Genomic DNA, 21,465 nt, shown 5'->3' on the forward strand with positions numbered 1-21,465 from the left:
ATTTTACCAACATTGGAAGGATGGAAGGCTGAGTCGACCTTGAGCCAGTCAGGATCAAACTCTTGGCAGTGGCTAGAGTCAGCCTGCAACACTGCATTCTAACCACTGCACCACCACCATTGTATAGTGAATGGCTTCTGCTAATTGGGAGAGAATAAAAACAGAGGGAGAAAATTATTTAGCTCTATAAAACCTGTCCACTATCACATTCACCTATTTAGGTATCGTATTTTTTGGAGTATAAGATACACTGTTTTCCCTCAAAAAAGAGGCTAAAAATCTGGGTGCGTCTTGTACTCCGAATACAGCATTTTTTGCCTCCCCAAAAATGGCCCATGCATAGCTTTTAGGAGGCTTTCAGAGAGCTCCTGGGGATTGGGGAGGGCAGAAATGAGCAAAAAAAGGGCTATTTATTGCTCATTTTGGGGGGCCCAGCCCCCAGGAGCACTCTGTAAGCCACCTAAATGCTATTCATGCCCTTTGGGGGGAGGGGGAACCAGCCCGTTTTCACGAAAAAAGGGCTGTTTTGGGGAGGCTTGCAGTGCAAAAACTTTTTTTAAAATTTGCCTCTTCAAATCCTTGGTGCGTCTTATACTCCAGTGCCTCTTCTACTCCGAAAAATATGGTACATGTGTGTATGCATTTCTCCCAACTATGTCAATGCCCTCTTGCTAGAATGGCAAAAAGACCCAAACCTAAATTCACACTGATGAGCATTGAAACTGTTGCACTTCCCCTTTACAGTCATGTGATCACAATTTAGGCACTCGACAATCAGCTCATATTTACAATAGGCTGCAGTGTCGGCAGTCATGTGATCATGATTAATGTCTGCCAGTTTCTAGCAAAAAATATCACTTGGGAAGCTGGATTCACTTAATAACCACATGATTTACATAATGCCTGTGGTGATTGAATTATGATAAAATGATCATAAAATCAGGTCGTCATGTGACTCAAGTTACAGCTGCAATGAATTATGAAAAAATTCCAATCCGTTATTATAAATATGTAATACTTTATGAATAAATCGAGAGCTTCCTATTTTCACACAATAGTGTACAATCTCCTCAACATACATACAATTTTTAATATGAGCCATGATACCATCCAAAGATATTATCCTTCAATCCTAGTTGTGATTATTTATTGAATGAAAAACATTCTTCACGTGGTCAGAAATCAACAAAATTCTATCCATTTATATAGATCAGGGTTTATCCTCAAGTGCAATGAACTCAGGAGAAACTAAATCTGACTTTCACACTATGCAGGCTTTTTTGTTCATAAATTGCAACAAGAATGTATATTATAACTGCATACTGTGCAGTACAACGTGTGGCAGCACTTAACTGTTTTCTCACCTGCCACAGCCTACAAAACACTTCTTACACTGCATCTACATTTGGGTGTGAGATTCTCACATGGAAACACCCATTTCTAGGGAGGGATTACTACATCTACATGGAGGGAAATAAGCAGTGCGGGTACCAAAAAGTTCCATTTTAGACCCAGTACTCTTCAATATCTTCATAAATGACTTAGTTGAGGAAATAGAAGAGGAACTCATCAAATTTGCAGATGACACTAAGTGGCAGGAATAGCCTACACCCCAGAAAACAAGCTCAGGATCCAAAAAGATCTTGACAGACTTGAACAATGGGCCCTATCCAGCAAAATTAAATGGGATGTGGAAAAAAGCAAGGTTTTATACCTGGACAGGAAAAACCAATGGTGTCAACCCTGAAGATGACATATGTGTAGCCATATTTTATTGTAGTCTTTGTATTCTTTTTTTCTCTATTAGCTTGGGCTTGTAGTAGCTTTGAAGTTGCTTTGAAAAGGATGGATGCCTTGCACTTCATTTCTCATGACAAAAGGTACAAGTACAGATTAAAAAGTAAAAAGTAGAGATTAAGCGAAACCTGATTTAAAAACAGTAACTGTAAAAACAGTAACTATAAGAGGGACCTTGGAATCCTAGGGGACAATCACTTAAAGTGAGTTAGCAGTATGCAACACCAGCCAAACTAGCTAATACAATCCTTGGGTGTATAAACAGAGGCATAAAATCAAAGTAACGTGAAGTAGTACCACTTTATAAAGCCTTAGTAAAACCGCACCTGGAATACTGCATCCAGTTTTGGTCACTACATTACAAAAAAGAAGTTGAGACTTTGCAAAAGTGCAAAGAAAAGCAACTGATGATTAAAAGCCTGGAGACTAAAATACAGTGACGTGCAGTCAGGTGAGGCAAGTGAGGCACAGCCTCACCACTGTCATCATGAAAAGAAAAAAAAATGTAAAAGGAAAAAGGCGAGAGCTGAGGTCAGGCTGAGCTAGTTACTGCCTCACCGTGGATGACTCTGCTTAACTGTTAAAAAAAGCCTCTTAAAAAGCACCCTCTACTATGAGGCAGGAGAACTGCATGCATACTACAGCATGGCTCTTTGCCTGGCTTCCTGCCTCCTCCTGTGGTCTCCTCAATGCTCGCTTGTGCTCTCCCTCCCCAAGTGTACTTTGATTGCAGGCAGAGCCACATTGCGGGGCAGATGTGTGTGCTACAGCATGGCTCTTTGCCTGGCTTCCTGCCTCCTCCTGTGGTCTCCTCACTGGTGCTCTCCCTCCCCAAGTGTAGTGACTTCCTCTCCAGGCCCCCATTCATTTCTCTCTCTCACACACACACAGCTGGATAAAACTATGTAAAAATCTAGCCCAGCTTCACTGATTACAAGTTTGAAAAGGCAACGTGGCTCCGCCTGCAATCAAACTACACTTGGGGAGGGAGAGCACAAGCGAGCACTGAGGAGACCACAGGAGGAGGCAGGAAGCCAGGCAAAAAGCCATGCTGTAGTACACACACTTTCCCCCAGCCTCTTTCTTTTGGAAGGCTCGGATCGGCTCCCCTCCGGCTTCTCTGCCTCTCCTCTCACCCCAGCCTGCCAGCAGGAGGTGAGTGGGTGGGCTTTATTGTGTTCCAGGCATTTCCCACCCAGACAGCAGGCTGCATTTGCAATGGTGGAGGTGTTTGGGGAAGGCAGCAGGGGAATGGGGGGGATGGCAGAGGAACTGCTTTCAAGCCACTGGAAAAGATATCCAATCCAACTTTTGTGTGTGTTTGGTTTGTTTGAGAGTGAGTGAGAGAGGGAAGGGGGTAGGAGGGATAGTCCAATCCAACTTCTGGGTGTGTGTGTGCATGTGTTTGAGAGAGGGGGAGGAAGGGAGAGAGGGAGGAAGGAGGGGAAGGGAGAAGAAAAAGAAAAAGAAAGAAGGAGCAAAGGAGAAAAACAAATGCTGTCGCTTTAAATCGGAACTGAGCATGCCTGGCTGTGGAATTCTGGAAGTTGAAGTCCACAAGTCTAAAAATATTTGAAACCCAGCACTGTCTCAGTGCCTCACCAGTCATAAACCTCACCGCACGTCACTGCTAAAATATACGAAGAACGGTTGGAGGATTTGGATTTGACTAGTCTAGATAAAAGAAGGACTAGGAGGGGCAGGATAGCTGTACTCCAGTATCTAAAAGGCTGCCACAAAGAGGAGGGAGTTAATTTATTTTCCAAAGCACCAGAGATCACAACAAGAAATAATGGGTTGAAACTAATCAAAGAGAGAAGCAACCTGGAATTAAGGAGAAACTTCCTAACAGTGAGGGCAATTAACCAGTGGAACAGTTTGCCTTAAGAAATTGTTAGTGTTTCATCACTGGAATTTTTTAAGAAGAGACTGGACAGTCATTTGTCTGAAATGGTATCGGGTCTCCTGCTTGAGCAGGGGACTGGATTAGGAGACCTTCAACGTCCCTTCCAGCTCTATTCTGATGGAATGGATTGAATTGTGGTAACATTAAGGAAAGAAAGAGTTAACTCAGTTGTTTGTTTGTTTTCTGGTCAGGTTTGTTATCAGGTCTCTGCATCTGATACAAAGTGTGGTTTAAAAACCCCAGAAATCTATTTTGGCTCTTGTTCACTCTCCAGTTGCTGAAAGCAAGCTCTGGGCAGTTCAATTTATCTGTTGCCCTGCTAGATGTGATTTGAGAAAGGGGAGTCTTAGGAATTGACATTTGAGAGGGCAGTCTTAAGAACTGAGATTTGAGAGAGAAGAGAATTGAGAGGAAAACCTTAGGAATGGTTTTGTGGTTGTGGGACCTTTTATACCAAACAAAGAAGATGTTTTTGAGAAAGAAGGTGAGTGTGGGAACATTTTATCCCAAACAAAGAGCTTTGCCCAAGTATACAGAGTGTCGGAGGCCTTGGCAATTAACTCAAGAGAATGACAAGAGTGATGTGTATAGCTCAGAGAGATCCTGCCCTACAATTAATCCAGACCAGGATGCAAACAGTGCAGGGCCTAACTGGTTTGACCAGATAGATATGTCCAAAGAATGTGCCAGGCAAAACAGTTCCACCCAGTCCTATCAGAAACACAGCATTTAAGTGGATGGATTAGGAAAATATACAGTCACTGACTGCAAACTGAAAAATAATAGAAAGCTCAGAAAAAAAGAGATTTTGTGAGAGACAAAGGAATTGTCTACAAAGTACATGCTTCAGACACAACAATACTTGGTTGGTTCTGGGTGTAGTTGCACATTGGTCTACTCCGTATATTCTACTATAATAAGCCGAGATTTGGCTTTCAAAGCCTGCTATATAAAATCACAGTTTAGAAGCTGAAAAGATTGGGTTCACAAAACATGCTAAGGCCAAATCAAATAAATGAGAGTTTGATCCAAGTCATGAAAAAGGTGGACTTTTTCAGAGATAGCCTTGTCTCTGAAACACAAGCTAAATACCCAGATATGCATTGGCAGCCCATTGGGATAGATAGTTTTTTTTAGTCCCCTTGCTTTTTACTACCCTCCAGGGACTGTAAAAACTGAAGATGATGTGGGTGATGTTCTTTTAAGCATAATAAACTAGAGTAGCCCCACTTTTTTATGAGCAAGAAGATTCATGAGGTCTTTGAGTGATGGACTGAGGCCACCTTCTAAAATGTAGTGAGTTAATTAAAAACTGGAGCATTAAATAAAAGTGAATTTGATTCCCCTCATTTACATTTAAATGTCATTAAAATTAAATGTAGCTACTATGATTATGCTCCAATTATATATGTAGTAATTTTCCATTTCTGTAATTATTTCTGACAGAAACAGATTGTGGGCTCCAAATTCAGTTTCTTGGACAACAAGACCATTTGGCCTTGGTCTGATCAGAGAAAAACAAGGCAATGAAGTTAAGGGCTCTATTTTATTTTTAGAGAACAGGATCATAGCCAGAGTAGATGTTTCCGAGTTCACAATAGAGTTGTTATAATTTGTTACATAACACTCTTCTTCCCAAAAGCTTCAGACACAACCCCACTCCCTGCCTTTCAGCTGCACGATTGCCTTGTGAGGTAGGGGACTGAGCCAAGATCAACCCTTGAGCTTTCTGGAGGAACAAAGATGATCTTGGGGGAGGGGGCTATTAGGTTATACTGTAGTGGCATTTTAATCAATTTCCCTGGGCAAAAGCATTTGCAAGACAATGCAGAGAACTGATGCTGGTAGAGCCCAAAAGTAACAGCTAAACCTCTCTCTGGCAGCAGCACAAGAGGGGAATCAAACATCCAGGAACTTCAGATGGAGATAAAAGTTTAAATAAACACTCTTTCAATTGAAGCAGGTTAAAAAGAATGAAGAAATAAATAATAGGCTTTAATTATAAGGAATTGCTAAAACTCTTGCCTAATCAAACAAACATAGGGAGAGAAGGGTTTAATCTCCTTTAGGAAATGATTTCATACTTTGAAAGTCTGTTCTAGATCTTAAATGTAGTTCTTTCCTCAGTACAATGAAAATCATCTATCTCTTTATAAGGAAAAAGTAATAATTTAGGATGGAAGCAAATCTGGTCTTTTCTGATTGGAATCTCTTCATTCTACTTTGGGCATATATTGGAAACCATTTTTTGCTGTACAACGACATACATGGGCATAATTGTACCTAGTAAATCTTTTAAAATAAATATGCTTCAGCCATGCAAGCGTTTCAGGCATTTGAAGTAAAATGCACTGAGCTGATTAACGAATGCTTGGCACTCATATATAACAGTGCATTTATGTTTTTACATTTTTAATTAAAATGCTCCCTGGAATCTTTCTGGCTACTGGCCAGTACAAACTTTTAGATGTAGGGAAGGAAATCCGAGAGAACTATATGGCTAGAATAACTCTTATTTATTCCCAATCAAAATGTGTGTTTTTTCCCTTTTTAATTTGGGAAGGGGAAATAAAATGCTGATGTTTGTTCTTTGTTTTTTTTCCACCAGGAAGCTAAGAATGCTGTAGGTGGCTTTTTTTCTATTTTACACTGATGATCGCCTAACAAAGCTACATATTAAGTACAGGTAGCCTTTGACTTAAAACCATTTGTTTATCAACTATTCAAAGTTACAATGGCACTGAAAAAAAGTGAGTTACCACTAGTCCTCGCACCTACAAGTGTCACAGCATATTCACTGTCATATGACCAAATTCAGGTGCTTGGCAGCCAGTCTGTATTTACAAGAGTTGCAAACTCCCAAGGACATTTGCCATTTGCCACTTTCCCAACCGGAAAAGTTAATAGGGCAAGTTGAATTCCCTTAACAGCATGTTTCTCTCAGTGATTCACTTAACCATAGGAAAAAAGGTTGTAAAATCAAGTGTGACTCACTTAACCACCTTGCTTAGCAATTAAAATGTGGTTCTAAGTAAAAAAAAAATACCTTTAATAGTAGCAGGCCTTGTTTTTATATATATATATATACAATGGCTTGAACAGTACAGATGTAAGTAATGATATGAACTTCTACGCCATTTTCTAGCTTAGATTCTAGACCTGTATTACATTGGCTCAGTTTTAGGCTTGTTTGAAGAAAAGTTAAAGCAATGTGCCTAAAATTGTTAAGCAGCCTGGTCAATTTAGTATTTTTTTTAAAAAAAGCGGGGTCAGTTTGGTGCAGTAGTTTAAGGCATCAGAAGACCTGATTCTAGTCACCCCTTAAGCCAGGTGATTTTGGGCCACTCGCTTTCTTTCAGCAGTAGAAAGAAAGTAATTGCAAAGCCCTTCTGGAACTCTTGTTAAGAAAGCTGGAGGAATTCATCCAGGCAATCATCAGGAGTCAAAACTTGTTCAAAGGCGTACACATACAAGCACACAAAATCATTTTCAGTCCATCCAATTATGCATGGTATTCAGAACATCCATTCTAGTGATCAGCTGTCACAGTAATAAAACTGTAGTGTTCATCAAACTTGGTGTTCGATATACTTTGAAAAACAAACAGACTAAGATTGAAAAATGCTGAGATTCATTCTTCCCTGAAGCAGAAGAAAAAGACAAGAGTTGGAAACAATCACAGGCAATTGTTCCTGTCTGGATTTGGTGCCTGGGTTTGACAGCTGCAAATGGCACCTTCCATTCTTAGCAGACTAATTTGGAACCAGATTAGTGAAGTGAGCTCCAAATTAAATTGGATCTTGCTTCCAAACAAACAGGGATAATAAAGAGCTACCTGGCAATTTGGATAAAAGAACAGTCTGAAAAAGCAGAGCTATATAGGTAGTCCTTGACTTGCAACAGTTCATTTAGTGACTGTGAAAAAAGTGACTTATGACCATTTTTCACACTTACGACTTGTTGCAGCAGCATCTTGAGCCACGGTGGCACAGTGGTTAGAATGCAGTATTGCAGGTTACTTCTGCTGATCATCGGCTGCCAGCAATTTGGCAGATCAAATCTCACCAAGCTCAAAGTTGACTCAGCCTTCCATCTTTCCGAGATCGGTAAAATGAGGACCCAGATTGTTGGGGGCAACATGCTGACTGTGTTAAAACCACTTGAGGGCTGTAAAGTACTGTGAAGCGGTATATAAGCCTAAGTGCTACTGCTATTGCTATCTCCATGGTCACCTGATAAAAATTTAGACACTTGGCAACTGACTCATATTCATGATGGTTGCGGTGTCCTGGGGTCATGTGATCAGTTTTCGTGGCCTTCTGACAAGCAAAGGAAATGGGGAAGCCAGATTCATCTAATCACCATGTTATAACTTGACTTAGCAACAGAAATTTTGGGCTCCATTGTGATGAAGACTACCTGTACTTGCAACCCACTATAATGAATTGCTCGGTACATTAAAATATATTTGTGATGGGACTGGTGTTTAATTTAATTTTAATGGAACAGTGGGAGGTAAACTAACACCTAAATTCTAGTCCCACTTCAATGATCCAGCCCACTCTCTCTCAGTCCTAGGAAGCAGGAAATGGCAAAACCACTTCTGATATTTGCCATGATGGCCAGTGAAGGATAATGAAAAGGAGGTTTGAGAGAAATTACAGGAAAAAGTCCCTTCGGTTTCCCCAGTCAACAGAAATGAATTGGTGGCATGCTGGAGAGTGGAAATAATAATCCAGGGTTTCCTATTTTTTTTAAAAAAAGGAGAAAAAACATTGCTTGCTTTCTAATCGTTAATTTGTGCGGAAGGCGATTTACACCCGCTGTATGATCGGACTCCGCCTATCCTACCGCACCAAGCGAGGCGCTTTTGTGGCTGGACTGAAGGCTACAGTAGGGGGGGAAATGAAGTCCCTAGTACGTCAGGGAATATGCTAAAGGAAAACAGAAACAGCTGTGCGTGTGTGTACTGTTGTTATTAATATTACTCCGGATTATTACCGGTTTTATGTTGCTCGCTTCCCCCCACCCCACCCTCACCGCCTTATAAACGGGGAGGGACCTTCGACCTCCAGGCGGCGCAGGTTCACCATTACTTGCCCCTTTTGCCACATTTCGCTTTTGCAGCTACAAAAACAGAGACGTCTAAAAATATTAGCAGCCCGCAATGGAGTCAGTCCGAATTTAGCTAGGGGAGGGAGAGGCTGAATGAAGGATGAGATGGAGGAGAGGGGGGAGGTCGCCTTTGTAGGGCTCCCCGTTGTTACCAGGATCTGGAGAAAGATGGTTGCCCGTGTACCCCCCCCCCTCTTTCCTTCTCCTCCCCGATCTCCTCCCCCTCACGCTCCCTTTCCTTTCCTTGTTGGCAGCCCGGATTGGCAGAGGCGGAGCTGGAAGGGGGAGGGGAGAGGATCCGGGGGAGGGGTCTCCCTGGGGTGGGGGGAGGTGGTGTTTGCAGTCAGAGAGTCAAAGGCAAGTGAAGGTGGAAGAAGAGACCGAGTGGCGGAACGCGGGCAGGAAAGCCGCTGCAGACCCAAGCCAGACGAAGCGACGCACGGACAGAGGGTATCCCGAAACAAGGGGGTGGCAGACAATGTGGGGGGTGGGGCTGCTAAACTGAAAATGTGATTGTTCTTTTTCCTCTTCCCCCTCCCCTCTTTTCCTCGTATGGCTGTTTCTCCCCAGATCGAGCACCCTGAAAAAAATCAGGCAAGGGAAATCTGTTGCAAGGTGTGCGTGAAGCCGTAAGATGAGAGCGTGCTCTATATTACAGAATCACCTCCCCACCTTTCGGCTCCAACCCCCACACCCACCCCAAATTGGGTAGCTTTCATTCCCAAAGCAGGCAGGCTGCAAACAAACAAACAAACAAACAAAAGTCCTCCACCGCCTCTCCCCAAGTCAAAACAGCTTTGTGCTGTAGGGGGCGGCCTCGGTGCCTATGTTATTAATGCTAGCATTCCCCCCCCCCCCGTCGCTCTCTTGATAGGGGGGTGGGGAGGGGGCGGATTTCTCTTTCCCACCCGAGCCGGAGCTGCTTCGGATTAATAACCTGCTTGGGCTCTTTAATTCGCTGTGCAATTGACCTAATCGGCAAACTCAAATGTCAAATGGGTCGGGTGGGGGGCGGAGGGGAAGGAAACAACAGTCCGGATGGGAGGCAGCCTTTCCCGCCCCCACCCAGACTTTGAAGGGCCAAATTGCCCGCTGGTTTGGGAGAGGAGAACCTTTTCTTCTTGAGGGTACTCGGAGGGAGGGTATCAGGTGGGAGCGGGAAGGAATAGACCCTTACCTCCTGGGAGAGAGAGAAAAAAAGATGGGAGGATTAATCGGATTGCAGTAAAGGGGAGGGGGGGAAATGTGTGAGCTGGCTTGTCTGGGTCTCTGAGGAAGAAGGGCCTTGCACAGAAGAAGAGGTTAAATACAGGTGAGTGCGTAAACTAAACGCTGCTGGATGCTGGACCCAAGCTGTCAAGAGTTCTAAGTGCTAATGGCTAGAAGCCTGCGCTGAAGACAAGAGTTTCACAGGTTCAGGAATCCAGATGTGTGGGAGGGATGACAGGTGGTTTCCAAAGGAATTGGTTTTAGAGTGGTTTGGTTGGGAGCAGGATCAGCCCCGTAAATGGGTTGGTGATTAATAGAATTCATGGAGCTCCAACAAGGGAGCTAGTCCCTTAGCACTTTGGGGTGTGTCGTCTCCCCTCCAATCCATTCCAGTGTGTTAAAAGAGCTACGAACACAAACAGCAGAGTCTAGTGCTAGGTTTCTGAGAGATGGGTTGAATTAAAGCAGGTGAATTTGGGGGTCCCTGCATTTCTTGGGAGAGGGCTATAAAAGAGCATGAAGCAGGAACTGGTTAGTTGTCAGGAGAACACTAAGAAGTAAAAGTGGGTTCCTTCCACTTGCAGGGTTTACAGAAAGGAAGTTTGTGAGGACACTGGGTGATACTGAGGTTAAATATGCAAAGGGGAATCTATGAATGAAGTTCAAAGATTTTTATTCCTAGTTGAGAGTAAGGCATGGTGGGGAGATGAGACAATGTTCATATTCCCTGGAGCCAGGCTGGAGTGTGTTGTGCTGCTTGTTTTTGCAGCCAGAGGCTTCACATGGAGGTGCCAAGGGGACTTGGCAGGAAGCCATTCCTTGTGCTGGAACCTGTAGGTACCTGGAAACTTTCTGGCACAGGTTGCCCCTTTGGCCCACAAGCATTTCCTGGTCTTGTGCTGAAAATAAAGGAAATGCTTTTCATACAAGGGTGTTTGCCTCTAGCCATGTTTCAGAAGGCTGTAATTTGACCTTCAGGCCCCTGAAGATGTGGTGTAAGGAGTCGATGCCTTACTGGCCAAAGAACAAGTTTATGGGAATAAGCCAAGATGAAAGATTGTAGCAGCAACTGATTTAGTCCACATGTGCTTCCAGGTGCCCCACTTGTCACATAGTTTCAATTGTTTCTATTTTGCTTTTAAATTGGAGCATATTTTGTTAAGATCGGATCTGAGTGTCACCAAATCTAGATTAAAGGTAAAGGTAAAAGTTCCCCTTGGACATATGTGCTAGTTGTACCCGACTCTACGGGGCGGTACTCATCTCCGTTTCAAAGCTGAAGAGTCAACACTGTCTGAAGACGTCTCCGTGGTCATATGACCGGCATGACTAAACGCCGAAGGGGCATGGAATGCTGTTACCTTCCCATCAAAGGTGGTTCCTATTTTTCTGCTTGCATTTTTACATGCTTTCGAACTGCTAGGTTGGCAGAAGCTGGGACAAGTAACGGGAGCTCACTCTGATATGCGGCGCTAGGGATTTGAGCCATCAAACTGCCAACCTTTCTGATCGACAAGCTCAGTGTCTTAGCCACCTGAGCCACTGCGTCCCTTAAAATCTAGATTAGGGACCAAGAAAATTGGGAGTGGTCAGTAAGCATATGTAGCTTGCTACAGCTTGGGTGAATCATACATTTGAAATTCTTAATTCCTAAGTGGATGCTAATATCTACCTTTGTAGATGTGGGCTAGAAAGATGAAGTCAAATGGTGCTTCTAATATTAGCGAGGGGTAGGAGGTCCTTTAGGTAATAAAGGGAAGTTTTGAAGATCCCAATGCTGAATCAGAGTTCCCAGTATCCCTCATCTTAGGCTGCATCTTGGAAAGCAGCACCTGGAAGGCTTCAAAGATTCCTCACCCATAGCAGATGAACTATTCAGCCCAGTATCAAATGTAATCATCTCATCCTTTCTATGATTTGGAGGAAGTAGATACAGTATGCATTGCTTACCATGTAAACAATGCATACTGAAGGTGCTGCTCAGGCTCCTTTGGCTTAGCATATGGAAACCTTATTGTTTTGCATTTAACAGTTCAACAGGTGGGTAACATCTAGCAAAGCAATTCTAAACTGCAAAAACTACACCTGTTGGTCTCTAAGTTGAGCTGGTAGCCAAAAAAACTGGAGTCCTGCCAAACCAGATGAGAAGAAGAAGGGGGAGGAAAGGCAGTAATTTTGGAAAGTGTATTTGGAAAGAATGAGACAAAGAAGCCAAAATCTTTAATGTCAGAATCCTTAATGTCAGGAAAACCTAATCTATTATGCTAGAAACAGGGCTACTTTTCCATTTGGAATTATGGATCTCCCACTCCCCTAGTCCATACTTTCCTCTCTGCTTTCTTAACAAGGAATAAGGGAATCCTGATGCCTGGCATTAGCCTAGGATTCTTTGTACAGGACTGGGAGTATCTACTAAGTGTAGAGTTGCTACATCATGGAGGCTGGAGTCATGACTTTTTGGATGCTTGCTCTTTGCAGGCCCCATTAAGGGCCCCTCAGTGGCAAGAAGCTCCTGGGGAACTGGATGGCTGCCCGAGTCATGGTGATCGAAACAGCTATTTATGGCTCAGGAGGGAGATCCTTGGATGGAGCCCAGCGTGGGAAGCTGACATAGTACCTGAGGGAGGAGGGGAGAGAGATAGAGGGACAGGAGAAGAAAGAATGGAATATTGCATGTTCTTACAGGGCCCTGGGGAGCCTACCCCGGGGCCAAGGATGGAGCAACACTAAGAGATGGAAGAGAGGGTGGGCTTGCAGCTAGGCAGAGGGAAAATAGCCTAGTTGCTAAGAATGAAGGGGGGAATACTTAGTCATGCATTTACCTCCCTTTGCTCCCCCCCCCCCTCTTTTTGCTTTGCAAGAAGAATGCCAATGCAAAATCTTTTGTAGCATGATAGGGCATGTAAGCCTTAGTATACAGAAGTCTCTGAATTATGTACTAGGGACCGGGAAGTAGAGATTGGGGGTGGGGGAGAGAAGATGGTGATCCATTTGAGAACAAACAGTGCTACATGGCTCATTTCTCTTTGTACAGGAATGGGTAGGTCCACAGAAGAAACCTTCCTGGGATCCAGATCTTTGTAACTATAATTCAGTGTACTAACATACTAGGAGCACATGTATTTATGAGTGTAGAGTTCCCTGCTCCAATTTTCCCTTGAGGCAAGAGGAATGACAGTTCCAATTTTTTTTCAACTGAGAAGACTCATGAGGATATATGTCTGGGTTGGCAGAACATATGGACACACCTCTAGCATAGCACAGTTAATAACTTTGTGTTCTGGTCTTGTGCAAGTTCCTGTTTTTTTTTAAAAAAAACACATTTTTATAAGAAGACTGTAAACTACTGTAGATAGGTAATGACTGTTCCACAATGGAGTTCAGCATCAGTTGATGATATGCAGATATCAAGATGTGATGAATGAAAACAGTTCCCATATCCAGATGGACCTTCTGCACTGATTTATCTGTATCTTTAAGTGGGGTACTATCCCACTATGTATGGTACATGTTTAGTTCAGATACACTTCTGTATATTAAGGATTTGCACACAGAGAAATCTGGAATAAGGCTTTGAACCTCAACAATTATTTTTTTAAACCAGTTAAATGGCCAAAGATGTAATGATTAAATAGGCTAGAAACTATGACACCAGTTTAGTTCTAATCCTGATTTAGGCATGATGCCAACTGTGTGACCTTGGGCCAGTCACTCTATCTCAGCCCTAGAAAACAGAAAATGGAAAACCACCTCTGAAATTTTGCCATGAAAACTACATGGACTTGTCCAGGAATTTGCTAGGAGTCACTTGCTTAGGCACATACACATACAAAATATGCCCAAAAGGTTATGTTTGCTAAATCTTATGAGATTTATCTATAACTTGCAATATTTTGATTAAGAAAACTAAAGTTTGTTGAAATTGGTGATATTTTGGACATACGTATCGTAATGTAACATAGTACAGTAATAGTTTATATTACATTAGTGTCCATACCAAAGATTACTGCAGTACGCTAAGACATCATTAGTCATTCTTAGACTGTAAGTTAGGAACCATTATTGTGGTGAAAATGCTATGTTCATTAGGTTGCATTAGTGATATATGAGCATGTATGAATCAACTCTGAAGCAAAGGTAATTTGCCCAAACTGCCAAGTGAACAAGATCGATAGCTTTAACCAAGGTAAATTAAATATTGAAAAATTTTAAAAAAACTGATTTAATTTAAACTTCCCATTTTGAAATGCATATGTTTTCTGAATAGATCCAAATAACCAGATGGCTATAACACAGTTAAAATATATAGACTAGGTTCCACATCATGTATGTGGTTTGTTTGATTTTAGCTTGGTATGTTGTCTGAACGCCAGCCATTATGGTTTATTGCTCACCAAACAATAAGAAAGCATCTGTCATAATATAAGCCATGGTTAAGCACATAATGGCTTAGCACAATGTACTAAGCCATTATTTGCTTAATTTTTGCTAGCACAAAAGAGCCGTGGTGGCGCAGGGGTTAGAATGCAGTACTGCAGGCTGATTCACAGTTGGATTCTGAATGGCTCAAGGTTGACCCAGCCCTCCATCTTTCAGAGGTCAGTAAGATGAAAACCCAGATTGTTGGGGGCAATATGCTGACTTTGTAAATTTCTTAGAGTGGGCTGTAAAGCACTATGAAGTGATATATAAATCTAAGGGCTATTGATAACCTAATCAGGTTAGTAAGCTATTAGAGCAAGCTATTGATTGGTTTTAGTTTAATATTTTGTGTAATGTTTACATATAAACCATGACTAATTGAGACATGGCTTACCATAATATGTAAACTGAGACTGCTCAAATCAATAGTCTTCTGTCTTCCAGGGAGAATAGAGGGAGGAGCTTAAAATGGTGATACAGCATTGTGTAGTATGTAAATATGTGCCCCCTGATTCCATACTTATCCTAGATTTGTCCTGCAAATTGGCAGGATATTAAATATACATGTTTGGAGCACATTCCAAAATGCATGGTTGTACCTGCAGATGCCGTAGAACTTCACCTATGTCTCTTTGTTTAAAACTAAGATTGCAGCTCTCTACACACATGATAATAAAAGTCCAAAATTGTATTTTTTTTCCTTCCTGAGGAAGCCTTCACATTTCGAGTTTAGACTAGTGCAGTGATGGAGAACCCATGGCACGCGTGCCACAGGTGGCACGCGGAGCCATTTGTCAGGGCACACGAGGTGCTGCCCTGTCAGCAGGCCAGCGCGCATGCGCACACTGGCCAGCTGAGTTCATCCCTTTTTAAAGCCATTTATCGCCCTCCCCAGGCTCCAGAGGCTTTATAGGAGCCTGGGGAGGGTGAAAAGAGCCTTTCCCCCCCCGGAGGCCCTTCGGAGGCTTTATGAGCTTCCCTGAAGCCTCCGGAGCACAAAAAACTAGCCCAACGGGCAAACCGGAAGTTTGGGAACGGGCTTCCAGTTTGCTCAGAAGTTCGTTTTGACTGCTCCGGAGGCTTCAGGGAAGCGTCCTGAAGGTCCCTGAAGCCTCCGGGGGGCGGGGGAGGCTGTTTTCCCCCTCCCCAGGCTCCTATAAAGCCCCTGGAGCCTGGGGAGGGCGAAAAAAGTATGCAAAAAATAGGGGGTCGCGCCTCTAATGCACGCATGTGCACTGGGGGGGTCGCGCATTGCATTATGGGTGCAGCACGCCTGCACATGAGCCCCCTGCACTCCCCCCACTTATGGCACGCGAGCCAAAAAAGGTTCGCCATCGCTGGACTAGTGCTTCTCAAACTTACCAACTTAAAGATGTGTAGACTTCAACTCCCAGAATTGCCCAGCCAGTATAGGAGTTGAAGTCCACACATCTTAAAGCTGTTGAGGTTGAGAAACACTCCTTTAGACTAGTGGGTCCCAAACGTTTCTTCACCATGGCCCCTCTTTATATAACTTTTGTGGCCACAGACACACACACCACCTCCAAAGACTTAACTCAGGATTTAAATTAATGGTGAAATTCATTTTTTTTAACTGGTTCTATGGGCATGGCTTGGTGGCCATGGCAGAGGAAGGATACTGCAAAATCTCCATTTCTCCCCACTCCTGGGGGAAAGATATTGCAAAATCTCCATTCCCACCCGCCTCTGGAGCCAGTGAGAGGTGGTATTTGCTGGTTCTCTGAACTTCTCAAAATTTCCGCTACCGGTTCTCCAGAACCTGCTGAATTTCATCCCTGATTTAAATCATAACATTTCTTCAAGCCTTTGCAGATCCCTTGTGATGGCATTGCAGCACCCCAGGGGACTCAGGCCACTGGTTAGACCAGGGGTGTCAAACTCACATTGTCACAGTCCCATCACATGACAGATCACAACTTTTCCCCCCTTCACTAAACCGGCTGTGGGCATGCAAGTTTGACAGCCTTGGGTTAGACTATGAGTTGGGAAGTAAGTGGTCATCTTGTTTGATAAGCAGTTTTATGCATATTCATTGTTTAGAATCCAAGCACATTATAATTACTTGCATAAAATAGGAAACAATCATGATGTCCTTGGATAAGCGCAGCAAGAGATTTTCTAATTGCAGGGACAGGCAATCCGGTACCTTCACAAGTTTTGAACTTGAACTATTAATATGGACTGGCAGCATAGACATAGTATTGTAGGAATGGTGATCCCAAACATCTGGAGGGCTCCAGATTGCCATCTTCTACTCTAGGAAATATAGTAGCTACATTGGTTAATATTGGAATCCAGTAAAACATTATCTAGCAGGAAACAAAATGCAGGTGACAAAATTGTATCATCATAATACATAATCCCTGAAGTAAGGTGCTTTACTAATGGTTATTAGTAAAAAGTAATTTATGCAGAAAAGCATTTTTGGTTGAGTTGCTATCAAGTGTACTCCTACAATCCTAACTAGTATTTTGGCTGAGAAATTATTGCATGAAAAGCCATGCATTTAGAAGGCACTAAGTTGGAAAAGGCTATTTTAACTTATCCACTCAGAAAATGAACAGTGTCTTATATCAAATAAACCTGCTTACATTTACATTTCAATCTGAATCTCTAATTTCACAATGAGTGCCCTTAATCACATTAATATAAACATTTTTAAATATGAAACCTGCATGGGGAGAACTTTTCTTCTAGAAATGTAAATATTTAGGAACTGAATGTATTATTTTAGAAGAATAATGGGTGGGAAAGGGTAAATAGGGAATCCTAAGCCCTAGGGGAGACCTCTGAAGAAATCTGAACACAATTTTGCAGCTTTATTGGACTCAATTTTTTTGCTAGGATCATATTAAAATGGACCATATAAATAATAGGTTTCATACATTGCTAAATGACTAATTCCAGTGGTGTTTGGAATATGCTGCAGAATTGTTATTTAAAAGAAAAAAATGAGGCCTCTCTTGGAATTATTTTGTCATTACTATATAGCTGACCCTCTATGTATACCCATAATGGATCCTGCCCACCATGGTTATAAGTCATGGCAGTCATAAATTGGATCATCCACACGACTAACTCAATTTTATTTTATTTTTTTGTGCAGTAGTCATTATCAAACAAATGGTTCACTAACGGCTGATTTTGCCAAAAAATGGAAGTAAATGCCACTTTTTGGTAAGGTTGACTCAGCCTTCCATCCTTCCGAGGTTGGTAAAATGAGGGTCCAGATTGTTGGGGCATAATATGCTAACTCTGTAAACCGGTTAGAGGGGGCTGTAAAGCACTGTGAAACTGTATATAGGTCTAAGTGCTATTGCTATTGATAAAATAATCACATAAAATAGTCACTTAATCATGGGATGCTACAAATAGCTGTAAATATGAGCCAGTTGCAAGTACCCGAAATGCATTCATGTGAATGTGGTGGGAAACTGGCCATCGGAACTTCAGAACCAAGTCGTAAGTAGTCCCAGGAAGGAGAATCGTAACTTTGAATGGTCAATAAGTAACTAATCATAAGTTGAGAACTACCTTTATTACTCATGTAGCAACTGTTATATGGATCTTGATTATCTGTTGCCATCCCAGCAATCAACATTGCTGGTGATGTCCCTCTTGCACAGTGAACCATGCCATTCTGTGACTCATGAACACTTTGTGGATTGCATTGGACATTTTTGTTCAAAGCTACCAAGGACTATAGGGGGCTGATTTTGGAATACTTCTAAAAGTGCCTTATCAGAGCATTGCATTTTGAAACCTCCTGGAATATTGGAAGAGTCCTAAAACATGTCACCGCAATCTTTGAAGCACAGTAAACTACTAAAGACTGTAGCTCACTGGCAAAGTCCCTTTTTTTTTTAAAGACTTTTCTTTTTTAAACAATTATATTATTTTTTTAATAACTTAAAGCATCAGGCCAGTGTTGCTGTTCAGCCGATTCTATCCGGTTCGGATGAACTGGCTCCGCCCAGACGTCATCACGGGCCATTTGTGATGCTCTGCACATGCGCAAAAGGTCCTGCACATGCGCAGAGGTAGTGTGCGCACATGCTCACATTTGCAAACCGGTAGTGAAGGTAGGTTGATTTTACCCCTGTATCAGGCATATTTATAGTCGCCCTTCCTCCTATTTTTTCAACAACCTTGTGAGTTGAGTTCAGCTGAGAGAGTGTGTGATTGGCTCAGAGTTGCCCAGCTGGCTTTCATGCCTTAAGGTTTCACAGGTTTCTGGTCTGGAGCCTTAACCACTGCACCCAACTGGCTCTTTTTGTGTGTGTAAGTCTGTGGATTGAATTTGTGGCATTTCCAGCAAGGCCTTCAAAGATATTTTCCATCTGCAAATCAGAGGTGGTTTCCTACCGGTTCGGCTGAGTAGGTAAGTAACTTGGCCTTCCACTCCCCCAAACCGGTTCTCTTCTTGTTTTTTGCTTCTGCGCAGAAGCAATATTTTTAGCACTGTGCATGCGTGCGTAGTGCGCACCAACTGCGCCCGCAGCATGTCTCTGAGCAAACCAGCAGTAGCAGCACATGAAACCTACCCCTGCTGCAGATGAGGGGAAATGGATATGTAATTGTCAATATCAGTTGATGGACCAGCAGTTCAACTCAACAGAACGCAAGTGTTTATATTCCTGTCTCATTCGGCTGGTGCTGGCCACTTGCCAAGGTGTGGCTGTTTATATGAAATCATGCCTGATTATATAATGAGGGGGTCCAGATCTAGGTGATCAGGGTTGACTTCTTCACTTCTGTTGTGTTATCCCCTCTCAGCTTCAGTTCTCCTATCTGAAGAAAAGCAAGGTAGGTTTTTGCACAAATGAGGAACAGAAAATCACCTCAACTCCAGAGTTAGAACCCCACTCAAATCAAGACAAGGTATCTCACACACATCACAAGGTCACAAAACACCAAGCATATCAGTCTGTCTGCAAAACAGTCTAATTTTTTTTAAATGGCCCATTAAAAGGCTGTTATTAAAAAAAAAAGATTCTATTTTTGAGGTGATAGACTGAGAATGAATTCAAGTTTGTTTTGGAGAGCAGCCATAAACAGCTTTTCTCAATCTGACACACTTCAGATGTTGCCAGGCCACAGTTCCAGAATTCCTAAAATGGCTTGGGATTTTGGGAGTTGTAGTCCCAACCCAGCTGGAAGGGGAAGCTGGGGATCAGCTGGGGAAGGCTGAACTTAAAAGAATATAAATGTATACAGGAAAGGGCTTGAAAGATGAAACTTAAAAAATAAGATGAAAAACTTGGCAGTTTTCACAATTACTTGGATTTTTTTGGGTGCCCAATGTCTCACATTTACAGCAAAGATTAATGATTTCAGACTGCCGGATTGGATGAACCAGTAGCTCTGACGATCATCTAGGAGCAAACTGGTTCACCCCAACAATCAGATGGACCCACCTGCCCGCCCATGCTATTTTCCTACCTTTATCTTCTGGGTTGATTTGCATGGTAGAGCAGATTGCCATACGAATCAGCGGTGTTATTCCTCCAAAGAAAAAAGATTTCTTCAAACAGCGTGCATGTGCAAACCGCGGATCACCAAACCAGTTGTTAAACTGGGAGGATTCCACCACTGGTTTCAGTGCTGGTTTTTAACATGTCCTGTTAACACTTTATAATCTTTATGGATCTACCGCAGTCCAGATGAGGTCTAAAAGTAGCTAAGTGTTGCTTGTGATTGAAAAATACATTTAATTGCTGGCAGCATCCACATCTTTGTTAGCTTAAGTTCAAAGCAATTGGTGGTTCATACATGCATGTTGAGTTCTTGATGCTTTTTCTTCCTGAGGATGTTTCATTACCTGGCTAGGTAGCAGTGCCAGTTGTATTCCCAACTGTGGATATATATCTGACTGACTTATCATTCACTTGCTAGTTGGCAGCTGAATGAGAGATTGTGTGGCCAAATTGGAAAGTGGTGTATTTGGATATCCACATCTTACCTACTTAGGTTAGTTGACTCAACCATATGTGCAGTCATCATTTGTCATTATCAAGTGAAGGAGAATGAAAGTGACATCACCCAATCAATGGTTCATTAATATATACATTTCCTCCATTAACATATCCCCTGATTGTCTTTGTCTTTTGTCTCAGGTGCCATGACAGAACTCCAGGAAGTGCAAATCACTGAAGAGAAGCCACTACTTCGAGCCCCAGGAGCACCTGATCCGGGCAAGGTTAGTACAAAGTGGGGAGGAAACCATCTCTCTCCATTCTTCTGCTGCTGTTTTTTCCCCCTTCTCATCAGCATATTTCCAAATTGTATCCAGTCCTGCTTCTTTCCATCTTTACCGGTCCTACTTCTATCCCATCTTTGCAGAGAAGTTACATTCATAACTGCCTTTTTTTTCAAAACCTACCTTATAGGTTTATCTCTCTGGCAGTAGTTTTCCAGGTTTTATCCATCACTTTGAGCTTCAACCTTTCTAGAGGCGCCAGAGTCTGATGTTTCTGTGTATGCCACTGTTCCTTTATTATTAGCTAAAAATGTTCTTCTCTGTCAAGTTGCAAGCTTTCTAAGCCCGGATCCATGCATGGTCAAATGCCTGTCTTTTTAAAGGAAAGATAAACAGTGTGTGCTTTTCTTTGATATTGTTGGCTTGCAGTTCTCCTTATTCCTTACCACTGGTCATACTGTCTGTGGCTATTTGGCAATGTTTGGAGAACAACTTGTTGGTCATCCTTACTTTGCAAGTCTTCGAGGCGAAGATGTAACAGCTGTTATGTTCTTATTGGAGAATGATCAAACCTGTATCGAATTCCACAGCAGCAGTAGGTAATAAATTATAATTAAGTGTATATCTAAATATAATTCTTAGTCAAGACAAGAGAACCTGAGATCTTGTAATCGCTGTACTTCAGCAACTATAGTCCAGCAGTGAAATTCATCAGGTTTTGACAGGTTCTGGAGAACTGATAATGGAAATTTTAGTCTGGTTCAGAGAACCAGAAAATACCACCTCTGGGCCCAGA

The 21,465-nt window shown here is 42.4% G+C and overlaps 1 protein-coding gene across 3 annotated transcripts in view; it reads left to right on the top strand.

Annotated features, from left to right (window-relative positions):
- Positions 1-9,130: 9,130 nt before the first annotated feature.
- The window catches only part of NDRG2 (NDRG family member 2), a 45,480-nt gene continuing 33,145 nt past the window's right edge, over positions 9,131-21,465 (top strand). For all 3 annotated transcript variants that reach the window (XM_081932487.1, XM_081932486.1, XM_081932488.1), the window contains exons 1-2: positions 9,131-9,268; positions 20,587-20,669. In XM_081932487.1, coding sequence (XP_081788613.1) covers positions 20,592-20,669 — 78 coding nt within the window. In that variant the 5' untranslated portion in view covers positions 9,131-9,268; positions 20,587-20,591. The remainder of the gene's footprint in view (positions 9,269-20,586; positions 20,670-21,465) is intronic.

Source organism: Natrix helvetica (genome assembly GCF_964273705.1).
Source record: "Natrix helvetica genome assembly, chromosome: Z".
Lineage (NCBI taxonomy): Eukaryota > Metazoa > Chordata > Lepidosauria > Squamata > Natricidae > Natrix > Natrix helvetica.